Here is a 25,384-nt window from a genome sequence, read left to right on the forward strand (position 1 = left end):
CCTTTACCATCACTCTTCCAAAATGGCAGCACTATTCTCCTTCCCTTTTCATTCATAACCTAGAATCATTACTTACTCAATTCTAGGCTTAGAGCTTTATTTTGAGCTATGTGCAAGTGGAACGGGAGAAAGACAGTGCCCAGTCTCCTGCTGGTACTAAGAGTAGCAGATAGCTGGAAGACAGATTTTGATACAGTTAAATCTAGGTCATAGAGAGAGAGTGCCCTACCAACTCAGTTTCAGAGGGCAGCTGTGTTGATCTGCAGTAGAACACTTCGACTCAAGTCCAGTAGTACCTTTATAGATGAACAAGATTTTCAGGGTATATGCTTTCAAGGGTCAAAGCTCCCTTCTCTGTATCTGAAGAAGGGAACATAGGCACATTGGTCTCTCTGCTGCCTTCCTCTGACTGTACTTTGCTTTGAGTATGGATATTTCATCAGGTGACTGTACTTCCAATACCCTTTGGTTTTGAAGGCAAGCAACAGCTATAGAGATAACCCTGCTGAAGAGGAGCAGTAAAACTTAGGTAGCTGCTGGAAGGGACAGTATAGCTACACTAACTTGCAGCAGTGAAACTTCTGGCATCCTCAACCGAAATTCAGGAAGATAAAAGAAACAGAAGTGCTATATTGCCTCCTATGCATAGTGGATGTACACACATGACATTTAAAAATGTATGAAAAAATTCTTCCTTGGTTCTAGTTATGATGATTATTTTTTAAAATGCCACAGAGATGGAAAATATGTTTATTATACCAATCCTTAAAACAAAGGAGCTTAATCTGTATGGAGATTATTTTTTTTAACACACAGCCATTAAACTCACTGTAGTCCTCCATTGCTTTCAAAACCCTTCCATGTCACCTGAAAATTCATCAGTGATCAATGCAGCTCTGTCCAAGTCCTAATTAACAACATAGACTAGTGTATCCCCAATATCTGTTGTTCGCCCATTTTCAGTGAGGTGAACCTGCTTGCCAGCTAGGTCTATGTGAAAGACAGCTTGCTCTAAAATGGGAGTCTTCTCAGCATCTTCTTTTCCGAGCACGGAACACGACGAGGTCCCAAGAGAGGGTCATCAAACCTCATCAGCTTCACTTTGGAAAGATCTGAAACAAAAAGAATACACCTGTAAGACATCTTCTCAGGAAAGATCCCACAAAGCTATGTGGCAAAAAGCCAATATTACGAAGACCTGCTTCCACTGGGTCCTGACCAGGGATAGCCGTGTTGGTTCACAAACCAAATTTCCAGTTCATATGGGGTTCACGATTCAGCCACAAACCACAATCTGAATCGCAAAAAAAGAGGTTTGTGTCGATCTCTAGTCTTGACAATCGTTGACAAGTTGCTGGGCTGGACGGATGCCTCAAAAGCTCCACAAGCTACAAATGCCTTTAAGAACATAAGAACATAAGAGAAGCCATGTTGGATCAGGCCAACGGCCCATCCAGTCCAACACTCTGTGTCACACAGTGGCAAAAAATTTTATATACACACATACACTGTGGCTAATAGCCACTGATGGACCTCTGCTCCATATTTTTATCTAAACCCTTCTTGAAGGTGGCTATACTTGTGGCCGCCACCACCTCCTGTGGCAGTGAATTCCACATGTTAATCACCCTTTGGGTGAAGAAGTACTTCCTTTTATCCGTTTTAACCTTTCTGCTCAGCAATTTCATCGAATGCCCACGAGTTCTTGTATTGTGAGAAAGGGAGAAAAGTACTTCTTTCTCTACTTTCTCCATCCCATGCATTATCTTGTAAACCTCTATCATGTCACCCCGCAGTCGACGTTTCTCCAAGCTAAAGAGTCCCAAGCGTTTCAACCTTTCTTCATAGGGAAAGTGCTCCAGCCCTTTAATCATTCTAGTTGCCCTTCTCTGGACTTTCTCCAATGCTATAATATCCTTTTTGAGGTGCGGCGACCAGAACTGCACACAGTACTCCAAATGAGACCGCACCATCGATTTATACAGGGGCATTATGATACTGGCTGATTTGTTTTCAATTCCCTTCCTAATAATTCCCAGCATGGCGTTGGCCTTTTTTATTGCAAATGCACACTGTCTTGACATTTTCAGGGAGTTATCTACCACGACCCCAAGATCTCTCTCTTGGTCAGTCTCTGCCAGTTCACACCCCATCAACTTGTATTTGTAGCTGGGATTCTTTGCCCCAATGTGCATTACTTTGCACTTGGCCACATTGAACCGCATCTGCCACGTTGACGCCCACTCACCCAGCCTCAACAGATCCCTTTGGAGTTCCTCACAATCCTCTCTGCTTCTCACCACCCTGAACAATTTAGTGTCATCCGCAAACTTGGCCACTTCACTGCTCACTCCCAACTCTAAATCATTTATGAACAAGTTAAAGAGCATGGGACCCAGTACCGAGCCCTGCGGCACCCCACTGCTTACCGTCCTACACTGCGAAGACTGCCCATTTATACTCACTCTCTGCTTCCTATTATTCAGCCAGTTTTTGATCCACAAGAGGACCTGTCCTTTTACTCCATGACTCTCAAGCTTTCTAAGGAGCCTTTGATGAGGAACTTTATCAAAAGCGTTCTGGAAGTCAAGGTAAACAACATCTATTGGGTCTCCTTTGTCCACATGTTTGTTCACCCCCTCAAAGAATTGTAACAGGTTAGTGAGGCAAGATCTTCCCTTGCAGAACCCATGCTGAGTCTTCCTCAATAACCCGTGTTCATCAATGTGCCTACTCATTCTGTCCTTGATAATGGTTTCTACCAACTTTCCCGGTATTGAAGTCAGACTGACTGGCCTGTAATTTCCCGGGTCTCCACTGGAACCTTTTTTAAAGATGGGGGTGACATTTGCTACCTTCCAGTCCTCAGGAACGGAGGCAGATTTCAATGAAAGATTACAGATTTTTGTTAGAAGATCCACAAGTTCAACTTTGAGTTCTTTCAGAACTCTCGGATGTATGCCATCCGGACCCGGTGACTTATTAGTTTTTAATTTGTCTATTAGTTGTAGGACCTCCTCTTTTGTCACCTCAATCTGACTCAGGTCTTTCAATACCCCTTCCAAAATTAGTGGTTCTGGGGCGGGCAGAAAGTTCTCATCTTCCACAGTGAAGACTTAATGTCGAAGACTTAACTCAGAGGCAAGGTGGACTAAAGAATACACAGTCTGAATGCACTCACACTATGGCTTGCCATTGTAGAGAAAACAAGCTATAAAAATGCTTCCACCTACAAATGGGTTCCCGTGAAATCTCCGGCTCTTGAATGCTTATATCAGGATCCAACACAGCTCAGTACTATTTAAGTACTCCTCATATAATGGTGGGGAACTTGGCCCAGACACCTGTGGGTAACAACCTCACTTTCTTTCTGCAAACCTATGTTACAAGACAGGAGACCCACAAGAAACTGGCTGCAAGGAGTGGGGCATTCCCCCACCTTCCCTCCCACTCCCATCCACCCAGCCTGAGCCAGGCTTCCTGGTCCCCCAGCAGCTGCTCCCCGGAGTGCTCTGCAGCCAGGGGAGGGGAGGGGGTGTGGCATGGGGAGGCTTCCAGACTCACTGAGCACCCTTCAGCGGTGGCAGTGAGGGCTCCATCTTTTGTGAAATGGCAGCACCCCCCTGTCCCTCAGCAGCCTATGGAGAAGTGTCATTTCTCTATCTCCTTCCCTGACGGTGGCAAAGACAGGGTCCTCACCGCTACGTGCTCAGCAAGTTGGGAAGGAACCCAGCAACAGCAAGGGTGTTTGCCAAGTGGTGGGGAAACAGGCAGTGGGAAGAGCCAGAGGAACACCTAATGGCATCAGTGAGGGCCTCATTTTTTGTGCGGTGGCAGCAGCGGCACTCCCCTCCTTTCACCCAACAGCCTAAGGGGAAGTGTTGGTTCTTTGACTCTTTCCTCACCACCAGCAAAGCTGGGGCCCTAGCTGCCACTGATGACTCCATGGTGAGGGAAGAAAGGCCAGCATGGGAAAATGTGGCCTGTGTCCCAACCTCTTATGGACAGGTAAGTTGTATTGTCTGTGCATGCGCAGACAGTGCTTTTTACTTTGGAGGGAAATTTAACCTCCCCCCCCCCCAAAAAAATGTATTTTTTTGTTTTTGGTTGTTCTGCAAACCTAAGTCTGTAGAGAAATCTGTTTAGCCTTCACATCCCACTGGTGTGTGGATTTAGATATCCATACCAAGGGGAGGTGTTGACTATTCGATATATAGATATTCCACTCAAAGAGGCTATTTCTTTGAATGTTAGTGACAATGGAGATGTTAATAAAAATGCTCCTCATGTGAATGGTAAGATGACATATTTAAAAATCACTTGGAGAATCTTACAGCAAAAAGCAGCATAAAAATCTCATCTGTCAACCAAATAAAATTAGCTTTTCAGAACAGAACAATGTACTTGCAAATGAGAGAATTAGCAGACCCCGAGGGGCTACCCCAAAGCATATGACAATCTGTCTCAGGAGTGTTCACTTGCAAAAATGACTGTCTCCTGCCTCACTTCCTCCCTCTTCCTGCTTCTTTTTCCTCTCTACTTACTTTTTAAAAAGCATATGAAGCACCATCATTCATGAACAGAGGCATGTGTCCAGCCAACCTGCTCAGCAAAGTTTAAAGCCTTGTGCCAATCAACAAAGCCATCCTCCAGCTTAAGTAGCTCTCATGCCAGTGGAGAAGTTGCTTAAGTTGAAGGTCCACTCCAAATGTTGTTGAACAGAACGCCTGGGTAATGCAAGGATGGTAAAAGACGGAAAGGTACATAGCCAACTACTGTGAGAGAGGTATTATGGGACGTTTTGCATTCTTGCCATAAAAATCATAACCTGCTTCAATAAGGAACCAGAGTTGTTGTCACTTGCAGTTTTTTAAAAGTCCTTTTAAAAAGTTCAAATGATTTCTCTGTAAGAGCTGCTAAGCAGAACTTTCCTAATGAGCCAGCTATTCCGGTCTGCCCAAGTTGCTGCTCTTTCACCACTTTTATCAGACAATCTTTTCAAGTGCCTGCCTAACAGTGACATCTTCAGGAAACAACGATTTAGAAGAATCCCTGATTTACTCTCAATTGCTTTTCATTCGCTTCAAACAATCAGGTTGTGGATCTCTAGTAATTGCCTGCCCTAGTCTGAAATGTGTTGTACTCAGTTTTTTGCTTTGCAAGACAAGTTATGTTATTCCCTTCTCTCAGCTCTTTTTGAAAACACAGCTTCAGTCTGTAATAATAAAAAAAATCTCTCTCTTCCTAAGATCAGAACACACAAGCTGGTTCAAGTGAAAGTTTGGACCTACACATAATCCTCAAGCTGGCCACACAACTGCTGGAATCAGCGGAGACAGTAAGTAAGCAGGAAGTTACCTTGGCTTTCTAAGCAACAAAGTATGGAGCTGCATGGAGGAAACAGGGTGGAGAGGACAATTTCTCCTGCTTCCCTTCCTAAGTGCAGCCCCCTGATCTCTGTGGCTATTACACCATGCAATCCCACGACCTTCAGAACTAATCTTTCAGGGTTGGAAAGGAATGGTGAAGGGAGGTGAACAAGGGAAAGAACCACAATCCTCATTGCCAGATCCAGCTATTACCTAGAAGAGTGGGGATATCTACAGAATAATTAGGGTCTCCCAAGGCTCTAATATGGGGGCTGATTTTAAGATGAAAAGGAGACCACCTATCTATCTTCTCAGCAAACCAAGTGTGAACCAATAGCTAGATTTGCTAGAAACTGTGGGAGTATTGTTGGCAAATGCAGATCGCAGTGACCCACTCCACTAAGCAGGTTGCTCCCAGATCCACTGTCACATCTATTATTTACCCACATCTTTCTTTTCCTTTAGGCTATAAACTAGAGGTGAATGGAGAAGTAGATAAATAGCCAATACTCAACGGGACAAACTTGGCCCAGAAAAAACAGGTTTCCTACCTGTAACTGATGATCTTCGAGTGGTCATCTGTGCAGTCACACTTGTGGGAGTAGGCGCCAGCGCCGATCTCGATCGGTAAACTTCAAAAGCTGTGGATTTCCGCGCCGCCGGCCCAGTGCGCATGCCCCAAAGCCCCACTGCGCACGCCCACTGGGACGGCCACGGACATCCCGCCAGTTCCTTCTGGCCGCCGCGTTAGCCCCACGGAGGGACCGGCAGCAGCGGGGAAGGCGGGCGGGTAGTGTGACTGCACCGATGACCACTCGAAGATCATCAGTTACAGGTAGGAAACCTGTTTATCTTCTTCGTGGTCTCTGTGCATCACACTTGTGGGAGATTAACAAGCTCAGGCCTACCTGGTGGAGGGTACGCCGGTCCATCATGAGGAAACAGACTGTAAGACGGCACGGCCCACGGAAGAAGCTTGTCTGTGCCTCAGGTCCAAGGCGTAGTGCGTCACAAACGTGTGAGCCAAGGACCACGTGGCTGCCCTGCAGATATCCTGCAGGGGGACTCCCTTCATGAACGCCTCTGACGTAGCCACTGCCCTGGTTGAGTGGGCACGCAGTGGTCCAGGAAGAGGCCGCTTCCGAAGGAGGTAGCACAGTCGGATGGTCCCTGTAATCCATTTGGATAAGCGTTGGGAGGAAACGCACTGTCCTAAGCAGGACGTTGCGTATGAAACGAACAGCCTGGTATCCTTCCGGGAAGGGCCAGTGCGGTGCAGGTAGAAAGAAAGTGCCCTCTTAACATCTAGGGCGTGTAGCAGTCGCTCGGAGTCATTGGCCGGAGAGGGGAAATAAACCGGTAGCTAAATTTCCGAGTTAAGGTGGAAGGGAGACACCACCTTAGGCAGGAAGGTGATATCAGGGCGCAGCGTGACCCCTTCGGGCGAAAACAGTAAATAGGGAGAGTCACACCTGAGCGCAGCGAGCTCCCCCACCCTCCTCGCTGAGGTGATAGCCACAAGGAAGGCCGTCTTCCAGGCCAAGAGGTGGGGCGGGCACGTCGCCATTGGCTCAAACGGCTTCCCTGTCAGTGCTTTAAGGACAAGCGGAAGGTCCCACGCAGGTGCAGGTGCCCTTACTGCCGGGTACAGTCTCACCATGCCCTTGAGGAAGCATTTAGTGTCCGGATGCGTGAAAGGCGAGTAGCCTTCAATCGGCCTGTGTTCTGCCGAGATAGCAGCTAGGTAGACCCGCACCGAAGAGGGCGCCAGGCCCGCGTCCAGTAAGGTAATTAGGAAGTCCAAAATTATCGATAAGTCCGCCCTCTCGGGGGACCACAGAGAGGTCTGCAGCGAACTTGGCGAACCTGGCCCATTTAGCCGCATACGACCGTCTCGTGGAGGTTTTCCTACAGTTCAAGATCACGAACTTGGTCCTGTCAGAGAATCTGGATCCAGACGCCATGCCGTGAGGCGCAGGTGCGGGATATCGTGGTGCAGAACCCGGCCCTCGTGAGAGAGCAGGAGATCCTGCACCTGGGGAAAATGATGGTAAGTTCTCCCCGACAGGCGGAGGACCAGGGGAAACCATGGCTGTCGGGGCCACCAGGGCGTTACTAGAATCCCCTTCGGCTGTTCCCTCATTATCTTCTGTACTACCTTGGTGAGTAGTGGTACAGGAGGGAACAGATACACCTTGTTGGGCCTCCACGGTACAAGGAGCCCGTCCCCCAAGGAGAGAGGGTCCGAGCCCCCCCTGCAGCAAAAGAGGCGGCATTTTGCGTTTTGCCTTGTAGCGAAAACGTCCAGGTCCGGGGTCCCCCACCGGCTGAAGAGTGGTCTCAGGAACTCCCAGTTGAGCTCCCACTCGTGGAGGAGAGCTCCACCTCGACTCAGAAAATCCGCCTGAACGTTCCTGTCCCCCGGAAGGTGGGTCGCTCGAAGGAAAATCCCTACGGAGATGCACGTTTCCCATATCAGGGAGGCCAGCTGGCAGAGCCTCCTGGACACTGTGCCCCCTTGGCGATTGATATAGGCCATTGCCGTGGTATTGTCCGTCATCACGGCCACCGACCGACCCTCCAGAAGAGGTTGGAAAGAGCGAAGCGCGTGGAAGATGGCCAGTAGCTCCAGGAAGTTTATGTGCTGGTGGGCATGATGGCTCGGCCAACGGTCCCCCACACATAGGCCCCCCGTGTGAGCCCCCCATCCCCAGAGGGAGGCATCCATGGTGAGCGTCAGGACCGGTTCCGGCTTGTGGAAGGGCGCCCCTTCGGTCAGGCGACTCTTCAGGCTCCACCAGGAGAGGGACGACAGGATCTCTACAGGCACCGTCAGCAACCGGGATGGCTTCTCGACGTTGCACCTGAAGTTCTGAAGGAACCAAAGCTGCAGGGGCCACATCCTGAGCCTTGCAAACGTGAGGACGGAAGTAGTCGCTGCCATAAGTCCCAGGAGCCGCTGCAGCGTCCTTGCAGGGACAGTCGGGTTCTGTTGGAGAGAGGACACCAGCTGCACAATGGCGTCTGCTCTGTCTGGAGGGAGAAACGCCTTGCACACTCGTGTGTCGAGGATCGCTCCAATGAATTGTACCCTCTGAGAAGGCACCAGGTTGGACTTTTTTAGATTGATCTGGAGCCCCAGATCGTCCACCAAGGCCAGGGTGATGGAAATGTGCCGCAGTAACTTCTCCCTCGACTCCGCCACCAGGAGCCAATCGTCTATGTATGGGAAAAGTGTCACACCTTGCAGCCGCAAGTGAGCAGCAATGACCACCATGGTCTTGGTGAATACCCTTGGGGCCGTACAGAGGCCGAACGGTAGAGCCCGGTACTGGTAATGGTCACCCCCTACTGCGAAGCGTAGGTACTTCCGATGTCTGGGATGAATTGAGACATGGAAGTACGTGTCTTTTAGGTCGAGGGTCGCCATCCAATCCCCGTTGCCCAGGAGGGGAAGGATGTATGGGAGCGATGTCATTCTGAACTTGTCGCACCTCACAAAGGCGTTCAGCGCCCTCAAGTCCACGATCGGCCGGAGGCCCCCGTCCCGTTTGGGGACCGCAAAATAACGGGAGTAGAATCCCCGACCTTCCTGGTCCGTAGGGACCTTCTGGATGGCTTGCTTCTGGAGGAGCGACTGGACCTCCTCGCAGAGAGTTTGCGATGGTGCAGTGGAAACGAACCTCAGGGTACACGGGGGGTGGAGGAATTCTATACAATAACCCAGCCGGATTATTGACAAGACCCACCGGTCTGAGGTAATACGGGACCAGGCAGGGAAAAATTTGGCAAGGCGGATAGAGTCCAAGTCCGGCGGGCCAAGAATGTCCGGGAGGAAGTCAAAGACCCTGTTTGCCTTGCTTCGACCCCTTCTGGCGGGACGTCTGGGTGGAAGGGGGAGAGTACTTGGGCTTCGACTGGTAGGAAGGGCGGGTAAAGGAGGCCGACTTTGATCGCCACTGCCTCTCTGGCAACTTGGTGTACGGCTTCTTCTGCCAGGTTTTAGGCCACTGACGCTTAGGTTGAGGACGTGGTCCGGATACCCCCAGGTTTCTGGACGTTTTGATGCTTTTATCCAGCTCCTGGAGGACCGAATCAGTCGTAGAACTAAATAAACCCGCTCCGTCAAATGGCAGATCTTCAACATACACTTGTGTGTCGGGTTGGAGCGCCGTAGATCTTAGCCACGAGTGCCTGCGTAGAGAGATAGCCGTTGTTAGGGCCTTCGCGCAGGTGTCACCTGAATGCCTGGCCGAGTTTAACTGTTGCTTAGCCAGGATCATGCCTTCCTTCTGCAACTTCTTCAGAGCGTTGCGGCTTTGCTCGGGAAGGGTGGCCATTATAGTGGAGACCTGGTCCCAGAGTGCATATTGGTAGCGGCCATAGCATGCCGCATAGTTGGCGATTTTCACGCCCAGGGAGCCCGCCGAATACAGATGTCTACCCATGGCATCCAATTTTCTGCCCTCTTTGTCCGGCGGAATGGAATGTGTCTTTCGCGCCTTGGAGGACGACGATACGACCACCGAATTGGGTTTAGGGTGGACATATAAAAATTCTGCCGAAGCTTCCTGGATTCTATACATATGATCCAGCCTGCGTGAGGAGACAGGCGTGGAAGCAGGCTTGTCCCAGGAGGCCTTGGCAGTTTGGAGCATGACATTCGTCAAGGGTAGAGCCACCGCTGTGGATGTGTCTTGTTGGACTATGTCGAAGACAGTGTCCGTTACTGTAGGTTGTGGCTGGGCTGTAGTGAGCGAAAGAGTCTGAGCCATTCTCTTTATGAGGTCACCATAAGACTTTAGGTCCTCTGAAGGTGATATTGGCTGCTCCTCAGATGTTTTCCCGGGGGGGGGGAGGGTTCGCCACCGGAGGAGACCTCCCTTTCGGGTGAAGAGTCGTCAAGAGACCTGGGGGATACCTCTGGCGAATCGGAGAGCTCAGATTGGTGCCGAGGAGGCAGCTGCGGGGCCACTGGTGTAAGCTCCTTCACAGACGGGGTGCGTTGCTTGGGTGCTTTCTGGACCGACCGGTGCAGCTCAGGAGGCTTCGATGCCGACGGGGCATCCCTCTGCGTCCTGTGAGACGTTCGGGATCGATACGAGGTCTCGGAGGCTTGGTCCCAATCCTTCTGGCGTTGCTGAAGCCACGGAAAGGGGGGTTGCATGGGGTAGGCCCCATAAAGGTATTGCCACTGTCTCTGGTCCCAGGGGATCTGGGCCGGCTGGCTTCGTGGCGAGCGCTTTTCTTCCCGACAGTAAGGAGAGTGGCTGCTGGAAGATCGGTCCCGACGATTGTGTCGGTGTCGAGCAGGGGAGCTTCGAGGCTGGGAGGTTGATCTGTCGAGTGGACTACTCCCAGTACCGACACGCTGCGCCGACTCGATCTCTGAGTCCAAATCGGAAACGATGAGTTGAGTCGGCATCGATGCCAATTGCGAGCTCGGCTGCCGGATAGGAGAGGCAAAGAACTTCAGTGGCGGGACAACCGGTGCGGTCGGGTCGACCGGGGATGCCGGAGAAGACTGGGTAGCCGATATGCGTTTGGGCTTCTCAGACTTCTTGTGCAGCTTCTTTCCGGAAGGCATCCCTTTGTCCTCCTTGGGCCTTTTGATCGGCACCGAGGACTCCGAGGCGGCTACCGAACCGGATCGTTTCCGAGGACGGTCGGTATCGATGTTAGCCCGCCCGGTATCGACTGGCGTCGACGGTGGTGGGGCCTCCTGGCCTGCCGATGACTCGGCCTGTTCGGTTCGCGGGGAAAGTGCTCGCTCCATCAGGGCCGCCGCGAGTCGTGCCGCTCTGTTTTTTCGCGTCTGCTTAGAAAACGTGGCACGGGAACAGGAATCCGGCCTGTGCCGCTCTCCCAGGCACAATAAACACAGGGAGTGCCCGTCTGGTGGGGTGATCTTACTCCCGCACGCGGAGCAGCGGCGAAAAAATCCCCACTTTCTTTCCGTACGAGGAAAGGCAAGGCGGGAAGAAAGAGAAAGGGAGAGGGGTCCCCCCCCGAAGGAAGGGAAACAAAAACCCGCTCTCCCGCAACAATAGGAAAAAAACCTACTCTATCTACACTAACTAACAATACTAAAACTATGTGCAGCTAACTATATAATTTCCGAATGGAAACGAAAAGTTCACCGACCGTGGCAGAGAGATCAACTGATCAGCGCGGCGGTCAGAAGAGAACTGGCGGGATGTCCGCGGCCGTCCCAGTGGGCGTGCGCAGTGGGGCTTCGGGGCATGCGCACTGGGCCGGCGGCGCGGAAATCCACAGCTTTTGAAGTTTACCGATCGAGATCGGCGCTGGCGCCTACTCCCACAAGTGTGATGCACAGAGACCACGAAGAAGATCCATCAGTTGTTGACCTCTAGTGCTAAAACAACAACTAGTAACATTGACACACATCTTGGATTTTCTGTTGATTGTAAACCTTGTATATTATGGTTTTTACTGTATATATTTGTTTTAAAGTTCTATGTTGATTTTAATTGTTGTTAGCCGCCCTGAGCCCATTAGGGGAGTGTGGGGTATAAATACAACTAAATAAATAAATAAAGATTAACGTGGAAAAGATCCACATTCCTTACGCAAGCTAAACAGTGGATCCAACCCATTAATTTGCTCCCCTCCCACTTATTATGACTCACTGCAAATTAAAACAATTTATTATTTTTTTAATTTATAACTCACTCTCCCCAAGAATGGACTCAGGATAGGTAACAACATACAAAACTTACAGTCAAGAAATACAGTCAAATTACAAGTTAAACAGTTAAAGCATCAGATAACATTAACATTAATTAAAATACCAGGATGGCGATAAGAGGAAAAAAATCCTACATGTGGCCCCATAACTGGGCCAGGACACAGAAATCAGTAGTCCTATGGGCCAAAAACTAGGGAGGCCATATGTTGTTTTGTCCATTGCCTCAGCCAAAAGCTTGTGCCAGCTGAACTCCTTTCACATGGAGCTTTGCAAATCCCTGAGCATCTTCAAGAAATAATGTGTAAGATTTGTTCTGCTTAGCAGTGTTTTATAGTCTGCTTGAAGGTAGTATTAAGTTTTTAAATGAACACATCTTTAGATTATTCTAATGACCATTTCCAATGTGCATTTAAATAGGCTGCTACCCAAATCTGAGCCTAGAATTAGGATGATGCACATAGACCTTGCTTTGTCACCAATCTCAAATCTAAAAAATCTGCATCTATTATAACAGGGCCCATGCATATACATAGGCTTCCCAACATTTTTTTTAAAACACTTCCACCATTATCTAAATATAGAGATCATGGGGAAGAGGAAAATGAACAATTTCCATGTTGGGGGGGGGGGCGGAGAGGGGAAGTCATGCTTTTCGCAGCAGCTGCAGAAACGAGGGAACAAATTCATTTGCTTTAATGCCTTTTTGCACAGCAAATCCTTACTGCCAGTGAACCCTAAGTGCTTTTGATATATATAAAAATTCATAAAACAAAGTAACAGTATAGAGGGGATACAAAAAAGGAAAAGAGGTATTATATAGCGTAATTATATAAATCAAAGGTAACATATTTTACAGAGTGTATAAAATAGGAAGTATTTCTATCCAACATCCTCTCCATTATAATTTTTATCTATAAATTACAATGGTTCTTACTTCTGTTGGGGTACTTTCACATTTAATTTGCAAATTTCATAACTGATCTATTTTGCAAATGCATTACTAGTTTTATCATTACTACATATTCTGCCATTTCTACATACTCACTATAACTTTTAATATAATACAAAGGAAAGTGTATTATGTATCTCATAATAAGAAAATAAAAGATGTTTCTCCTCCAAATCCACTTCCTTGTACATGTATATTCAAAACCTGTTCTCATTCTGCTTCTGCATTGCAATACATTTATATACATTTTAAAACTGTTTCTCATTCTAAATCTGTCTCCTGCTTGCACAATAGACACTCCATCTCTCAGATTTCATAACTGATCTGCTTCTCAAATAGGTTGTTAATTTCACCATTACTGCATAGTCAGGAAGTTTATTTTCACATTCTTTTAAGCTTGGACAGATATCTAATTTTCATTTTGTTGCGCAGATAATTCTAATCACTGTCACCATATATCTGAATATCTTCCAAAATTTTTGGTAATTTATTATAATAGCATATTCTTAGTTTCCATAAGGAATTTAAATTTTAATACGTTCCTCATTTTTCCATGTATTTCATTTCAATATTCAATATAGATGGAAAAGGTTCCATCTATGTCTTACATTTCCAACATTGTCCTTTGTAGTTTTTGTCTACTTTCCCAATATCCTTTGGGATTATATACCAGGTTGGCCAAACTGCAGTTCAGGAGACACATGCAGCTTTTTCACACATACTGTGCTGCTCCCAGAGGTTGAGGAGGAACTTAATGCAGGCTTACTCTCAAGTAAGCACGCTTAGCATCGGAACCTCAGTCAGCCTCTGAGTGCTGACCCATAGATAGGTGACTATTTCCACCATGTGTGAAGTGGGGAGGGAGGGGGAATAGGCAGGCTTGCAGGTTGCCCAGAGACCTAAACTAGGATATAAGAGTGCAAGAGCCAAGGGAGCCACTGGAAGGAGGGACAGATTTAAAGAGGGTGGTGCAGGGTTCCCCCTTTCGTTTCACAGCTCTTGTAGGAGCTGTATATACTAACCTTGGTGACAAAGCAGAGAGAGATGCATAATGATGCAAATGGCAATCAGTGATTTATATAATACATGTGTTTCCTTCTCCCACTGGTGCCAAAAATAATACCCTAACCTTTCCCTATGTTGGTTTTATGGGAACTGTTATTCCCAGGTTTTTTAAAAAGTCTCTTTTGAGTATGCTCAAGTTGTAAAGTGCTAACATATATATTTTATCTTTCTGTGCAAAGAAAGTATTAAGAGTTTTAATAAAGATATTTATGTAATATTTGTTCATGTCTTGCAGATCTCAAACGTCTGACGCTTGTTCTATGTGGCTCTTATGTTAAGCAAGTTTGGCCACTCCTGTTATATACTATCTAAAAAACATTTTGTATAAGTTTTTTCTTAACAGTAAACTTAATTTCCCCCCCAATAACCATTCCCACTGATGCATAAGTACAGTATGTCACAGAAGTGAGTACACCTCCTCACATTTTGTAAATATTTAAGTATATATTTTCATGTGACGTTCCCTGGCAGCAGGTCAAAAATACACTGCTTGAATATATTTTAATCATCAGTTCCCTGATTTTCTCTGATTTCAGATCAATTTCCCTGGATTTCCCTGACCAATTTCCATTTCCCTGACTTTCCAGAAAGTGGCAACCCTGATATTTCTCAAAAGTCCATCTCTAGTAATATTACTCCTTCCTTGTATGATCATTTTAATTGATTTCTTAATCCATAAATTGATTTCTTAATCCATAAATAATTCTATAAGCCTTCATCTAGGTCTGCTGATTCAAGTTTTACTGAATTTATTTATCTGTCTTTTGCCACTCTAGCAATATTCTTCTATATGTATAGGTAGCATTTGGAATTTAAAAAAAGAGTTTTGGCAGTACGTTCATTTTGATAGCAGAAATTCTTCCCAGCTAAGAGATTTTTAATTTTTCCCATCTGAATAAATCTACTTGAATTTCCAGGTCTTTTGATAATTGTTTTAAAAAGATTACAGTTTTGCCCAGTCACATTTAGTCCCAGATATTTAATGGAATTGGTGGCTATTGTACATCCTATACTCTTTATAATATCTTCTTGTTGTTGCATTAAGAATTCCATTGTAATTTGTGTCTTCCTCTTGATTTTATATTCTGAGAAGGATCCAAGCCCAAATATGTTCACTACATACTGTAACAATTTCAGGGGATCCACATTGTTCATTTTAAATTCTACATCATCTACTTTTATTCCTTTGATCTTTGTGTCTTGTCTGATCTTTCTAGCTCTCTGTATCAACTAGGATAAATAGGTGTGACAAGGGCCAGCCTTGGCATGCTGCTTTTCCAACTGAAATTGCTTCTGTTAATTTTTCATTTATTAAAATCTTTGCTTGCTGGTTTGAGTATATACCTTGCTTTCAGTTCCAGAATTCAGGGCCACAGCCCATATTTTGAAGTATATTCAGTACAAAAGGCCATATTAAATTATCAAATACTTTCTCTGCATCCAGAAATAAAAATGCTTTCTTTTCTTATTCACAAATTTGATTGTATCTATTATTAATTATATATTATCTTTCATATACCTCTTTGGTACAAAGCCTGTTTGATCAGTGTATATTAAATTTGGCATACAGTTTCTTAAGTCTTTCTGCCATTACTGTGGCAATCTATGTTCAGTCGAAAGATAGGTCTATATGACTGCACTTTCAGAGAAATGGCTCCAATACCACCTCCACACATCATACAAGCTAAAAATCAAGATTTGACAATAGTGCAGTTCATGCATTAGGAAGCTGTTGGATAAATGAGAGCAGGTAACTCAGCAGACGTGTAATGGATTAATGCACCTTTCATATGTCAGTCACAAGTTCAAGGTTGGCATAAGCAGGTAACTAGCGATGGTAGTAAGTTTCAGAAATGGGGCAGGATGGCATTTCAAAAACAGACTTCCTCAATTCAGAATCCTAAGCCCATTAGGGCAGAGTGCAAACCATCTCTAAAGTTTGGAGGGGGGAACTTATAATGTACTTGGAATCCTAGGAGTCAGTCTGGTATAAATGATTAGAGGAGGGGTCCCCAGCATGGTGCCTGTGGGTACAATGGCACTAGCTGACACCTTTCATGGCATCCACCAAGTGTTTCTAGAAAGTGGGAGGGGCCAGGTGGGCTTTAGCCCAGCTAGGCTTCTGATTGGCTGTGCAGATTTTTAAGAGCATTGCTTTAGCAGAAGATGCCATCACAGCACAAGACTCTTCACTGTGTGACGGAAAGTAATCTGTGGCAGCCATTCTGTGGCTGCGCCCACCACGCTGTGTCAAGGCTTAAGAAGATTGGGGACCCCTAGGCTAGAGAACCTGAGTAGGATATTGAAGACTGGATTCAAATCCCACAATGCCATGAATCTTGCTGAGAGACACTGGGCCAGTTGTATACTCTCAGTGTGACACACTGCACAGGATTGTTAAGAAAAAAAAAACTTGGGAGGGAGAACAAATTCTCTAGTAGAGTGGGATTTTTAAATAGTACTAGTTACATAGATCCAGTCCACCTTTTCCCACTCAAAAAGGTCTGACAAAAGTAGCAGAGGCACTGAGAATGGTTGGTCATCATACTGCCATTATAATCTAGAAAGCTGTCACAGCAGTGACTTGGACACTAAACCTTAGGAAAAGTAGTTTTCCTGGGTTCTCAGAGCCTTACAACTCTTTTGCCAGAATCCTCGTACCCACAATGCTACTGCAGCAGCATTCTAGGGTATAATGAAGTCTCCGGTACCAACTTTCTCCCTTGTGAGTGCCGTCCTCTATTTGTAGCCATAATGTTGCCTGGGAGGTTTTCTGGAAAAGGAATAGGGTAACAGGGAGGCACTGGGACCTCTCGTTATTTCACTTAAAGTAAGATGTAGCACGGACTCCAGAATGCCCTTGGAAATCATATGATTTGTTTTCTAGTATTTTGGAAAGTTACTTGCTTTACCAAAAAAGTCCATTCCAAATTGAGATGGGGTGGGATTTGTCTATCATTAGGAGCAGTTAACAGAAATTACTACTAGGCCTCAGTTCAGCAGTCTCCATGAAACCATTATATGGCTCCCCTCCAAGCTCTTAATGAAGTAGTCGCTATATGCTAAAAATGTAAGAACAGGAAAGCAGATGGCGCTGGCAAGGAACGTCAACACTGAATCTCATTTTGGAGCCCTCCCACGACTCAAGATCTTCTCCCACAAGCTATCTAAAAGACATCTTATATAAGCTCTTACATGAAGTGTTTCTCATCATCTAATTTGTATATATCTCTTGGCTGCATTTGTTACATGGGGTGCTTCAGCACACAAAAAAAGAAAGAAAAAAAGCTCCAACTAAATATGAAAATGCCCATTTTACTCATACATATATGATCAATGAAGGGAATGGAACCTAACCGTGAAACTGTTTAGCTACCTATATCCTCCTCCTCTCTCCAGGATTCAGTGTGGTATAAATGATGAGTTAGGACCAAGGAGACTTGAGTTCAAATCCCTCCGTTGACATAAAGCTTCCTGGATGATCTTGGGCCAGTAACTCTTGCCCAGCCTAACCTATTTTACAAGATTACTGTGGGGGCAAAATGGAGGCAAGGAGAAGGCACTTTTGCTTCTTGGCAGAAGTATGGGCTAAACGTGTGATGGACAGATTGGGAAATCGTTCCCACTGGAACCTACCATCAGTACATCTACTGTGCAATCCAAAATAGAGTTACACCATTTTGAGTCCATTGAATGTATTCAGAAGGCTGCAGCTCTGCTTAGGATCACACTGATAGTCAGCTATGATGAAAAACTGTAGAGAAGCCACTGCACAATATAGAAACGCCTCAAGTTCCTTGCCAAAACTCACATGTACAACCCTAGTGTTGTTAGTGTATGTTTTTAATGTACACTATTGTGTGTATTTTAAAGAGATTAACTGGAATTCAAAGATCCACTTGCACATTGCAAATGTTCCAGGTACACACAAAAAGGGGGGGGGGGGGGATGTATGAGATGTGCATACATGCAAGCAACCATTTTCCTTTCCCGTTACAGCCTCTTGAACCGCAGCACATGTCACTTTGAATGGCACCTTGACATTCAAGACCATCTCTTCAGGAGGCACAGAGATCACGATGTGAAGGAGAGGACAGAAAAGCCACGGTGCACACATATGGTCTTTTAGATTCTATCCAATGTTGCTTGGATTAAGGCTTTAGAGGGGAAGAATAAGACCAATCTCTCTACATTAGGAAGAACATAGTTTGATCACTTTGACATCTACTTTTTCCACGAGGGACAGGACCCTCAGCTTTAAAATAAGGTTCAGCTGTTGTTTCAATAACGAACACACACAGTAGAGTTGTTGTTCATAACCTACTGAAGAAAAAGGAGGAATAGTGGAAAGGAGCCAGTGCCAGGCTTGAACTGGAAGGACTCTAGTTCAGTCCCTAAGCCCATGAAGCTAACTAGACCTACCTCACCATGTCTCTATGATGATAAAATGGAGGAGGAAAGGAACACATATGTCACCTCAAGGTCCTTGGAGGAAAAGCAGAAGAAGGAGTAATAGCATCTCGCTTCCTCTCAGCTTTATGTACCATAGGACAGGTCTGGGAGGCTATGAGAGGTGGAAATGCCATACTTGCATTGAGATTCTTAGAGGGACAGTGGAATAAAAATACAATTACCATAATTTCTAATGGCTCTGGATAGCACCTGAACAGTCATGTCATGGCAAAAGTTCTCAGAAGGAGGCATACAGGATATAGTATTAGCACAACAATGCACTTCAGCAGAGTTTTACTTTCACAGCTTCCAGGGTGTAGCACAAAAAGCGCAGGGATAGTCTGGAACTACCCACACCCAACAGCTGGGTAACCCCATGAGGGGCGTGGTGCTTTATGACCATGGAGCAACAGTGATCAATTCCACTCACCCTACCAGTCTCTCAGTCTGCAGCCCTAGCTGACAACATGCCTCTTTGACACAAAAGCTGTTCTCCGAGCCCCTTAAGTCCTCCCCTAGATGCAGATCTCCCAAGGAGCCCAACATGTGTTTATCCCCAACCCATACCCCTCAGTAAAGTGAAGCCCCTAAGTCATCTAACATACACACAGAATTATGTTGAGATTGTTCAGAATGCTGTTGCTAAAACCACACACAGAACAATGGGTCCAAACACCACATGCAATGCTACTTCTGCCCTCTTTTAGAATAGTCTTACCAGAATGGACAGGACAAACATTCAGGTGCATGAAATACTCTTGGGGATTGAAAAACATATTACTCAGTCACCCCCCATACATATACAATCGCCCTGTTACCAATCTTTATCATTATTATAGTAAGTGTAGCTGTTACTTTTCAAAAATCACTAGACATACAAAAGTGTGTTTTTGTTCATAGCAAACAAAACAAAACACCCTCCCGAATCTCATATGGGAATGAGTAGTGACAAGTCATTCTTTTGGCACCATTACACAAGATATGACAACTGTTAGATGACAAAGATTTCAAAGGGCATTGCATACACAGAAATCTATAGGAAAGTAACAGAAACAGCAACAAAGAAATAAGGATCATGCCTTCCTTCAGTGCGCTGCTCTCTTAAAAACTAAAGTAATTGGAGAGGATGCCAAGTGAGCAGAAGTGTGAACTCTGGACAATCAGTACTCACACAACAAGCTGCCTTGCAGGAATTTTGTCACCTCTAGCTGACTGAAATAAAACCTGGTTCGGAGCCAGAATGTTACCTTTGATTCCTCTGTCTATCTTCATCAAGCGTCTGATTATTGCATCTCGACCATCTCCTTGCCTGACCTCAATTTTTGTAGAGAAGTGGCCATTTGCTGGCTGTGGATTGACCAGAAATATAGACACACCAGGCTGCAAGAAAATAAAAATGTAGGAGCAGAGTGAAAAGAGTACCCTATTACAATACATCTCAGAGCCCCAAAAGGCTAGTTTTGACCTATACAACAAGGTCACATGACATATCTAAACCCTTTCACTGCACTTGATACACTAGCCACTGGTATGTCTTTTGTCCTCATCTTTTTCCATTCTCCAGACCCCACCTATAACACGTAATTTGCTTTTTTGTTTTTTGGACCCTCACACTCTTTTTTCACAGCAGAAATATGTTTAACTAAAGAAAATGCTGCAATTAATTTTTAAAAACTACCACTAAGGTGTTCTTAGCAATTTGATAACCAATACTCAGAAAGGGTCTTCTGAAGAGTTAGAAGAAAGACTCCTTTGTCTTTATTACAGTTCCTCTGAGAGAGAATTCAAATCTTAGTCAAGAAAGCTACAAAGCTGCTTCACTCAGACAACATTACTGGAAATAGATTTGTCAAGAGTTGACTGGTCAGTTAGGCAGAAATTCCCAATCAAGCCAATGAAGAAGGGATATTATTGCTTCTTAGGGAAAAGAACAATTCCTGCCAGGGAATAGGAGTTGCTCTGAGGAGAACCTGAGTTTAGCGTAGAGAGAGATTAAGCTTGGGACAACCTTGGTAGTTACTATGAAGCTATAATATCAGAAGGGTGAAACCAGATTTCTAAGGGGATAAATCTAGGAACTATAAGCAAATGCTGTTCTCCAGAAGAAACATTATTGAGGACTATATTAGAGCTGAAAGGAAAGGAAAGGTCCCCTTGTGCAAGCACCAGTCGTTTCTGACTCTGGAGTGACGTTGTTTTCACAACATTTTCACGGCAGACTTTTTACGGGGTGGTTTGCCATTGCCTTACCCAGTCTTTCACACTTTCGCCCCAGCAAGCTGGGTACTCATTTTACCGACCTCAGAAGGATGGAAGGCTGAGTCAACCTTGGGCCGTCTACCTGAATCCAGCTTCTGCCGGAGTCGAACTCAGGTCATGAGCAGAGAGTTCAGACCACAGTACTGCTGCTTTACCACTCTGCGCCACGGGGCTGCATTAGAGCTGAACTAAACTGCAATTACACTCTCTTGAATGTTCTAAGAATTCAGATATGTATATATTACAGTTTTTACCTCAGCAATCTCTAAACTTTGACTCCTTCTAATATATATATATTCCCTGCCTGTTTAATAACATCTTTATTCAGTTTTTGAAAGTTAAACTGCCTCAAGTGCCCTTTCAATAAGCGTTTAAACAAGACAGCTCCCGTATTCTCCCTCAACCTTGAACAAGAGACTGCTTGTTCAAGGCTGGGAGCAGGCCTCCATTTTGGACAGCTGGACTAACCCTCAAGGTAATAGAGGATCCTTAGAGAACTAGGCAACCTAAGATAAAGAGCCTGTCCTAATTTTAACATCTATTTAGGGCATATGTTAGTGAGAGGGACAGAGGATTAGAGCTTTTTGCCAATTTATTTTGTTCTTCCTTGCTTCAATTTTGCAATGGTGCTAAAAAGTACGCTTGTAAACACTTCCTTTGTAATAAATATATTAAACTTTTGATTCTGGAAGTGGTTCTGTGTACCACATAGACCCTCCCCTCCCACTATTTCAGACATGCTATTTCAAAAGGAGCCCAAGAGGAGGGAAGGCAAGCAGTTGGCAACTGGCTATTCCCCCCAGGGACACACAAAGCAGTGAACTGTCCTCATGGTAGCCAGGCACTGGGCAAGCAGGAGACACAGAGGCATGGCCTCAGGATCTTGGAAGGGAAGCTGGGAATCCTGTCCCTCCCAGTGGGCATTACCTTGTAGAAAGGGCAGGTGGTGGTGGTCGTGGCAGGCTACCCTAGAGCAGGGGTTCCCAACCCCCAGGCCATGGACCGGTACCAGTCTGTGGCCTGTTAGCAACCGGGCCATGAGTTGTATAATTATTTCATTATATATTAAAGGTAAAAGGTAGTCCTCTGTGGAAGCACCACTTGTTTTCAACTCTGGGGGTGACGTCGCATCACAACGTTTTCACAGCAGACTTTTTACGGGGTGGTTTGCCATTGCCTTCCTCAGTCATCTACACTCTCCCCCCAGCAAGCATTATATATATTACAATGTAGTAATAATAACAACAATAATAATAAGATGACAATGGATTTATATCCTGCTCTCCACTCCAAATTTCAGAGCAGATCACAATCTCCTTTATACTTCCTCTCCCGTAACAGACACCCTGTGAGGTGGATGGGGCTGAGAGAGCTCTCCCCAGAAGCTGCCCTTTCAAGGACAACTCTGCGAGAGCTATGGCTGACCCAAGACCATTCCAGCAGCTGCAAGTGGAGGAGTGGGGAATCAAACCCAGTTCTCCCAGATAAGAGTCTGCACACTTAAACACCATGCCAAACTAATAGAAATAAAGAGCACAATTGTATCATCCCAAAAGCATCCCCCCAGCCCCTAGAAAAATGGTCTTCCACAAAACCGATCCCTGATGCCAAAAAGGTTGGGAACCGCTACCCTAGAGAGAAGGAAAAGCCCCTCCAGAGGAGCTGGGAACTCAAAGGACAGCAGGGCAGAACGGGGTTTGCAGGTCAAAATGGGCACATTCTGCTACAGAAATCAGGTCAGAATGGGCACATTCTGCATAGTAATGGGTAGGTATAACATCAATATAAAGTTTCCAGGATGTTGCCATACTCCACCATCATACTGTAGACTCAAAAAAATAAGGGTGCACTTTATGAGACAATGTAAGAGAGTGGGCAATCAGACATGGCTGAGAGGAGGCAAAATCTGGTCCCTTGCCTACCTGACCACTGAAGGAAGATATAGCTCTTCCCCCTGCCTCAGGCCAACATGTCCAAGGACCACCTCTTCATTTTATGTCAAACATTACAGGAGAAAGTAAAGCACCACATGAGGACGATAGTGTTGTGGGAAAACTCTGCTCACAGTTTATGCCAAGGTCAACACAAAGGGACACTGCTCTCCTCCATAGGACCTTGCACAATACAGGCCCACTCACTTACACAGGTGGCATCTCACTGGTCTAGATATATAAGCCGCCATTCCCAGAGATCCATGACAGGCTATCATCATTGCACTGAACTGGGTAATGGAAGCATAGTCAAGTCATCCCAATGAAGAAAAGAGGAGGGGCAATAGTAGCTACTTCCATTCTCAGTGGCTCCTGCCAAGTCCTGTAGGATAAATTAAAGGCTGCAATTTAGGGTTGCCAGCCTCCAGTTGAGGCTTGGGGGTCTCTCACTTTTACAACTCATCTCCTGCTGTCAGAGATCAGCTCCCCTGGAGAAAATAGTTGCTTTGAAGGATGGACTTTGTGGCACTGTATCATGCTGAGGCCCCTTCCCTCCCCAAACCCCACCATATCCCAGATCTACCCCCAAAGTCTTCAGGTATTTTCCAGCACAGACCTGCAACTCTACTGCAACCTAAGACCCAAATTAAGAAGTGGCAGTTCCATTACATACTTTAGACACATTTTAACCCCTGCCCCAGCACTCCTCGTGTAAATGAGTGACTTTGATCCACGTGCAGAATATAGAAGCAATGCATGGGGATGAAGTTTTCAGCAGGGCAAATAAGGAAGCAATGAAGCGTTAAAAACTTACTTCTAGTCTGAATGTGCAAAATGGTTTTCCAGGACAGCAGTCTTCTTTAATTTTCTCATCTCCTTCAGAAGCAAACTTCAACTCTATATGCTCCAGCTTTGGTGGGAAACAGAAAAAGCATTAATAGCTTGGAAGAAACAATAGCTCACAGGTGTAGTCACATCTGAAGCAAATTTGTGGCTCTCCTAATCATGGCAGAAGCTTTGAGGGTTCTAATTAAAGACACTGTGGGTGGTTTGTATCTCAGATGCTGAATAAGTGTTCTGCTAAAATGGCTGACGATGCTTAAAGAAGCATTTTGATTTGTAGCATTAAAAACAGCAAGTATGATACAACAGCTTCAGAACCGGGTTGGGAAGACGTAGCTTTCAATCCCAAGTCAGCCATAAAGCTCACTGGATGACCTTGGTTCTTTCACTATTTTTCAACTTCACGTACTTTACAGAAATGCCATGAGAATGATATTGGGGGAAAGTCAGAAGGGGGAAGGCAAACCACGGCAGTTTCCCTGAGCTCCCTGGAGACACAGAGGAAGACAAAGGATAAACAAAAATGGGGATAACATATTAAGTACCTACACAGTGAGATGACAAGTGTAAAAATATCTGGCCACATTCAATAAATCCTCTTGATTGCGAAAGATCACTCACAGAAACTACAAGAGTGGGGAGGGACGGTGGCTCAGTGGTAGAGCATCTGCTTGGGAAGCAGAAGGTCCCAGGTTCAATCCCTGGCATCTCCAAAAAAGGGTCCAGGCAAATAGGTGTGAAAAACCTCAGCTTGAGACCCTGGAGAGCTGCTGCCAGTCTGAGAAGACAATACTGACTTTGATGGACCAAGGGTCTGGTTCAGTATAAGGCAGCTTCATATGTTCATAAGAGTGGAACTTGGGAGGCCTCTTTCGCTTACTGTTTGCAACTTGGATATGAATGATCATAAGCACCTATTTCAATACTCCTCTTCTACTAGATAACTTTCAGATCTTCTGACGCTTAACGATAAATTCAAAAATTAAGTGTGAGAACCTTTAAGCCAGAATAATTTAGGCATTCGAGCAATTCACTTCCAACCATCTGAACTATCAGCGCTCTTTAGCAGATGTTTACCTCTAAGGAATTTGTCAGGTAGACAATGTTTTCCATGAGTACAGCCCGTTCATCGAACTCCAGCTCCAGATCAAGAACGCGTGGGCCTTTCTTCTCTAGATTCTCCTGTCATTCCAGAAATAAGAAAAGTGTACATGAAAAACCTAGCAATGTTTTAATCCGGGTCATCGCTGTGAAACTGAATAGCGCAGATGAGGAAGCCTGAAGCAGACAAGCATAGCGACTACAACTTGTAGAGTTTCCACCAGTGAACTGGAATGAAACTAAGTTTTAACATGTAAATGACCAGTAGCATCTTTCATCTTTTGTCTTAAATGCACACGAGCCTTCCAAAAGGCTGGAAGGGAAGGGGCTCAGCCAGCCGTTTGGAAACTCTTCCATCTTTTTCTCGTACAGCCTCACATGCAGTTACAGTGACTGAGGCATGCACTGAAGGGGGGGGGGGGACATGGATAAAGATATTCTAGGTGAGGCTGCCCCAAGCAAGCAGCATCACTGGGTCTTAGCTTGGACCCGTGGCGGCAGCACAGGCCTCGGAAGGCAAACAGACACAAGCCACACCTGTCGCCTCCTCCTTGGCTGCTGCACTCTGGGAGCAAGGCAAGCTGCAACAATGTGTTGGCCCCTCCCATTGCGATGCTCCAAGCAGTTGCTTGGTCACTTGGGTGGACCAAGTACATAGAAACCGCAGGCTGATCTTCTGAAACGTCTCCAGTTGCAGGCTCCTTTC

The 25,384-nt window shown here is 45.7% G+C and overlaps 1 protein-coding gene across 1 annotated transcript in view; it reads right to left on the reverse strand.

Annotated features, from left to right (window-relative positions):
- Positions 1–736: 736 nt before the first annotated feature.
- The window catches only part of LARS1 (leucyl-tRNA synthetase 1), an 89,857-nt gene continuing 65,209 nt past the window's right edge, over positions 737–25,384 (reverse strand). Inside the window, 5 exon segments of the mRNA XM_060240546.1 lie at positions 737–1,050; positions 1,053–1,112; positions 19,792–19,924; positions 23,549–23,644; positions 24,655–24,759. Of these exon segments, the coding sequence (XP_060096529.1) occupies positions 908–1,050; positions 1,053–1,112; positions 19,792–19,924; positions 23,549–23,644; positions 24,655–24,759 (537 nt within the window). The 3' untranslated portion in view covers positions 737–907.

Source organism: Heteronotia binoei, chromosome 5 (genome assembly GCF_032191835.1).
Source record: "Heteronotia binoei isolate CCM8104 ecotype False Entrance Well chromosome 5, APGP_CSIRO_Hbin_v1, whole genome shotgun sequence".
In the NCBI taxonomy this organism is placed as follows: domain Eukaryota; kingdom Metazoa; phylum Chordata; class Lepidosauria; order Squamata; family Gekkonidae; genus Heteronotia; species Heteronotia binoei.